Consider the following 6000-nt stretch of genomic DNA (forward strand, 5'->3'; position numbering starts at 1 on the left):
ATTGCAGATCTCGAAACATAGTGTTACTAATTTCTTGTTTCACTGAACGATGGCAAATGTCCGGAAAAATCCTGTTTCCTTCAAGAAGATTTGTATTCAAATTTTCTGTCAAATCTGTTAAAATTAATTAATTTTTGAACGTACAAATGTTAAGAAGTCAAGATGTTTAATTTTACATAAAATATAAATTAAAATGATGGATTATGGAAATTCCTGGATTAACAAGAGTCCTTCAAGCTCTTCATGTGTAAATAATGCTAAAACAGGTTAGCAACACTAACACAGTTAAAAAAGCATATTTCACCTTTTTAAAACCCACCTGTGATATGGCCTGGCAGCTTGGGGAAGCTCCACCTAAGGAAACCTCAAAAGTGTACTTGAAGAAAGATTTTTTGGACATTAAAGAAAATAAAACTGACCTAAATTATGTTTTTTTAGTTATTTAGACGACAGATTTTATTAACAACATTTTAAAAACTGATAGGTTATCCACATATTTATAATACATTGTCACTTAATGCATTCCTTAAACATTTAATAAAAGTGTTGGCAAGATTGATTGATAAATTTTATGAAGTTTTCTGATGGTAATACATGACTATATTACAAATAGGTTCTGATTAATGTAATTTATGTTTTAAGTCATTGTATTTGATATTAATCTTTTGCACTAATTTTTATTTAAACCTCAACTGTTGATGATTAACAGTACTGTTCACTGATCCTGTACCATAGTCCAGAGCAGAAGTCTTTGGCAGAGAAGACACGAGATGAGTTCAAGAAGACGTCTAAGGATGAAGTATTGACTAGAATTGAGCCTTTTGAGACCTTCTATGATGCGGAGGGGTAGGTCACATCCTCGTTTCCAAACATAGATTGACTAATTTTTAATTTCTGAACATTTTGTAGTATTGCTTGAACTAATCTTTGTAATTTGTTCATGGAATGCATTAACACTATCTGTGTGCAAAAGCCTATTGCTTCTTAGTTTTAAAACATGTAGGTTAAATTATAAACAATTTTTGTTCCCAATAGTTTTTTAACTTTTAAGGATTTTTTCTATAAAATTCATATTGTTTTTGGTCTGAAAGACTTAGATTACTCATTATAGGAATTTTCACGTATGTTTTATAACTAAACATTGATTTTCATCAGTACTGCACCTCTCTATGTATAATACCACCTGTGACGTACTAACAGAAAGATGTAGGACAGGATCTTCTCAAACTGTTTGAGAAAAATAATAAAATCCTCTGAAAAGAATGTACCTTTCTTTACCTATTACTTTAGTATTTCATCAAACTGAAACTTTAATATAGTTACAGTTTTAAAAACTCAATTAAAACAAATATATTGATTCAACAGTAATATGTATGCATTTGTTAGTTTCACACAAGTCATAGACTGCTGCGATGATGTCTGAAACAGTTGCCATTGGTTCAATGGTGGGTGAAGTGGGCTGACCAATCACGGATCATGATACTTTCAAGCGATATCAAAGTATTTGTACTATAGACTCTTATATTATTAAATTACTCAATTAGAAATCTCTTTCTTCTTATTATAAACATGTTAATATGACTATAATAGAAGTCTTTGAAAATAAAATTAGGTTTAATATAAATGTGAGATCATCCATTGGTCGCTTGCATGCACTCAAGTTTAGGAATATTTTATCGTGTCATCTAAAACCCAATTCGGATGTGTTCTCAGAAAGGACCACCATTCAGATAAGATTATAGAAAGTATATATGCTTGTTAATCATAGCACTATGGTAGATAGGGATATGCTTAATCCATGTAAGTTAAATGACATATAATCGTAGTAGAATATATTGTTTAATATAATCCACTTAATCATATCTCAAAATTTTGGTCCACATTTTCTGTATCTTTAGTACATAATGATAAAGCACAATCTGCTCCTTTTTCCCCCAGTGAAATGAGATAATGGATTTGCTGCCCTTCCAGTCTAATCTTGGATACATCACTGAATTTAGTAGTGGCAAAAGACGTTATAAATTTGTAATAAAACATGTTTATTAATTTAAATTATGATCTGTAGTTTTGATTTAAAAAGTGGATGAAATGTACACGGATTTTGAACAGGCAACTTTAATGCACACCTCCAACATTTTCACATAGTGTAGTTTTATGTAGTCTTACTTGTATTTAAAACTTTGTATTTAATGATGTGCCAATTTTCATACTTCCAGCAGAAGATCACTAAACTGGAAAAAAAAGATATTTCAAGTTTAATAAAAAACCAATTTATTATTATGAGATTAAAATGTTCAACTTGATGTTCAAGTACCCACTTGTGTCGTCAACCATATGTTTTTTGTGTCTGCTGTATGAATTTCATTTATTATCTTACTTAAATTAACAATCCTCTTATTAGTAGGCTTACCACCTCTATTGTTTGGCTTGCACCACCATTCTTCTGCTTAACTCTTATACAATTACGGTTTTTCTTTCATTATCTAAGTTGTACTGTATTCCCAATCCTAAATCTGGTACAAGCATTCACAAAAAGTATTGAGTTCCCTCAATTGTACTGTACCCTTTAATCCAGGTTGTACTGTATTACCAATCCTAAATCTATTCCTAGCATTCACCAAAACTATTGAGTTCCCTCAATTGTACTGAATCCTTTTATCTAAGTTTTACTGTATTTCCAATCCCAAATCTAATCCCAGCATTCACCAAAAGTATTGTGTTCCCTCAATTGTATTGCACCCTTTTATCTAAGTTTTACTGTACCCTTTAATCTAAGTTGTACTGTATTCCCAATCCCAAATCTAGTCCAAGCATTCACCAAAAATATTGTGTTTCCTCAAATGTTCCCAATATCTACTTTGTGCAGGTTGTGAGTTCCCAAATATATTTGCTTTGTATAGATTATGTATTTTTTTCTTATACCATATTCAATTTTTTCAAATACTCTGATGCAAAACACTAGGGAATTAAGGATTTTGTTCAAATTTGTTCTCTCTGTCTGAATTAATCGAATTAAGACATACTCTCTGCTCAGCTACCATCAGAAGTATCACCTCCAGGAGCATGCCAGCCTACTACCTACTTTGGGCTTCCAGAAAGATGATGAGCGTCTTAAGACCTCCCACCTGGCTTCAAAGATCAACGCCTATCTGGTGGGGATGTCGACGGTGGAACAGTTTGACACTGAGGTGACCTCTCTGGGTTTGGATGAAGAGACCACTAAGTACATCCGCGAGTACAATGTCCAGAACCAAGGGAGAGGGATGACCTGCTGAAAGCCGTGTGGAGTGCTTTAAACTCTTTGGAAAAACATAGAGTTCAATTCAAAATAATTATTAGTTATCTGTATTGTAGTGAATAGTGCCAAATCTTAACAATTTTACTAACAGTCCACTAATTGATTCAGTACCTCAAGAAATACAATTACTTTACTGATCATTTCAGTTTGCATTATATACAGGAGATTTGTCAATAAAAATGACTTATCTGGGCTTATTACAGCCATTCAAGCAATAGCTTGTCTATCTTAAATACAGAAAAGGAATTTGCACATCCTGATTATTTCACTGGCATTGGCAACAATATTTGAGTTACAAATGTGTGTTGGTTATTTTTGTAACTTGTATATCCAACATTAAATTGTAAGGCATCGTACTAAAAAATCCTAAAGTGAAAAGTTACAAAAACTAGCAAATCTACTAAATTAAATTTTTTGTATGAATTGTACCAGCTTTATCATAATTGTCATAAGTATTTAGTTAGCCATGTTTACCATCTACGTTTAGAATGTAACATTATGTAAACTTCACACAAAGACGAAACCATAAAAATGTTCTAATACTTAGTTGATATAAATAACAATTTATTGTGATCCTTTTGAAATCCTCAAAGTGGTTTCATCTGCTCTGTAAAGATATACACTTTTTGCCGTCATTTACTTTTTTTATTGTCAAACAATCTATTAACTGATCTTCATTCCAGTCATACTCATCCCAAAATAATAGAATCATAATTATTAAAAAAATAATCCAATTTCTCAAACTTGTTTTGACACTGGATATTTACTTAGGTATTAAGCTTCTGCCACCAAAATGGTAACTACATGTACAATTACTCAAAGTGCCTTATGTTATTTTTATCATTTTGTAAAACTTGTTATTGTATTGCTACCTCATTATTATACTAATAAATTGTTTTATTTGCATTTAGCCTGTATACATTTATCCCTATAATTCCATTTATTTTAATTCCTTTTATAACAATTGTCAATGTTAGAATATTTATGGTAAAATACTTCCAAGACTAGACAACTCATTCTGATTAGATAAAAAATAACAAAACAGTTTATAATACGAGTTAAATGTTTACAGATGAACATTTTTTATAGAAAAATTGAAGTTAAAATTTACTCAATTGAAAAGTGTCAATGTATGATACAGAGTTAACATATTTTTAGGTACTTTGGTATTATCCGGAGCCATTCCGTACTTATCTACTACTTGTTATTACGTGATTTATGTAATTTTTTATTAGGTTATCATAAATATATTTATTAGTTGTAACAAAGTTAAAGTTAGCCTCTACGAGTGGTCATGTGATCTGAGCTTGAAATTAAATACTATTTCGAGGGGTGTTACCGCTTTGGATTACATGCAAAGGTGCTACCGAAGTCCGTACTGATGGCCAGTGGGGATATCCGATCGTTACTTTCCCAACCTCAGATTATGTGTCAGATCGTCCAACTTGTTTTGTTGTTGGAAAAGTTGGACGATCTGGTGCGTGATCTGAGGTCGGAAAAGTATCTATAGGAAATGCCCCTGGCCATCAGTGTAGGTTTCGAAGCACTGATAAAAGAAAAACATCCCTTGAGATAGTACCCAAATTAAAGCTCAGATTACATGAGCAATCAAATGTTAACTTTAACTATTTCTATTTGTAATACGTACGTATGTATGAACCATCTGCGAGGCATAACGCTTTCATGATTGTCTGGGACATCTGAAAAGTGTGGTTTTTGTCTGGGTCTTTATAGTTTCAACAAAGTGAATTTTTATACAAAATGGACATTAGATCTCTTTTAAAAGGATACTTTTTCCACATATGTGGGCTATGGCCATTTAACTCAATGAAATAATGAAACATGTTATGAAAATATCATGAATCTTTAACAAAAACTGTTTTTGAAGACCAAACACATTATATTTAGGTAAAAAATAATATTTTATTGGCTAAAACACTCATGAAACATGTCTCTAAATGTATATTTTCTATTAAGATTACATGGCAAATTTCATAAAAATAAAAAAGAACCATATGGGCATTTTCACAGTTTTACTTGCATTTAACCCAAAATTATAATAGAATCTTGTAAATTTGTAACTAAAACTTTAAGTGAGATTCAATGTAGCTTTGTTATGTGACTTATGTAGCTTGAGTATGTGTAGTTTTGTTAAACATCTAGAGGTATACAGTAAATAGCGACAAATATAAAAATAATTTGAGCATTTATTCTACCTTGGAAATTTACGTTTTCATACTTAACATATATATTTAGAATGTAAATTGTACTTTAGAAAGCTTATCATGTTATGGTGATCTTGAAATTAAATGATGGCCGAGACAAATATTTACTAAGTACTTGGGAGAGAAGTATCAGACTGGAGCTAGCAAACTGGAGATCACGTTCTTCCTTCTTGATTCTGTTTCAAATTAACTGTTTCCAACAAGAATGCTCTTGGCATTGGGAAGATGTTAAGGTATCTAATGTCAGGCTTGTTCTTACATGTTGTAAACTGCTTTTGATGTGATCTTCAGAATTAATTGTGGCTACCTTGTGTCACAATGCTGTATACAGTATAACACAGTTGTGGCTTTATCAAAAGCTGGTTAGTTTGCTGTACAGAATAAGTTTTAATTAACTTATGTCATAGAAGTTTATACGACCTTAAGTGTATATGGCTTTAATTTTACCAAATAATGATACAACAAGGCATTAATCCC

The 6000-nt window shown here is 31.4% G+C and overlaps 1 protein-coding gene across 1 annotated transcript in view; it reads left to right on the forward strand.

Annotated features, from left to right (window-relative positions):
* Positions 1-4204, forward strand: part of LOC124355564 (peptide methionine sulfoxide reductase-like) — a 37459-nt gene extending 33255 nt beyond the window's left edge. Inside the window, exons 4-5 of the mRNA XM_046806727.1 lie at positions 710-846; positions 3035-4204. Coding sequence (XP_046662683.1) covers positions 710-846; positions 3035-3275 — 378 coding nt within the window. The 3' untranslated portion in view covers positions 3276-4204. The remainder of the gene's footprint in view (positions 1-709; positions 847-3034) is intronic.
* The last annotated feature ends 1796 nt before the right edge of the window (positions 4205-6000 follow it).

Source organism: Homalodisca vitripennis, chromosome 2 (genome assembly GCF_021130785.1).
Source record: "Homalodisca vitripennis isolate AUS2020 chromosome 2, UT_GWSS_2.1, whole genome shotgun sequence".
In the NCBI taxonomy this organism is placed as follows: Eukaryota; Metazoa; Arthropoda; class Insecta; order Hemiptera; family Cicadellidae; genus Homalodisca; species Homalodisca vitripennis.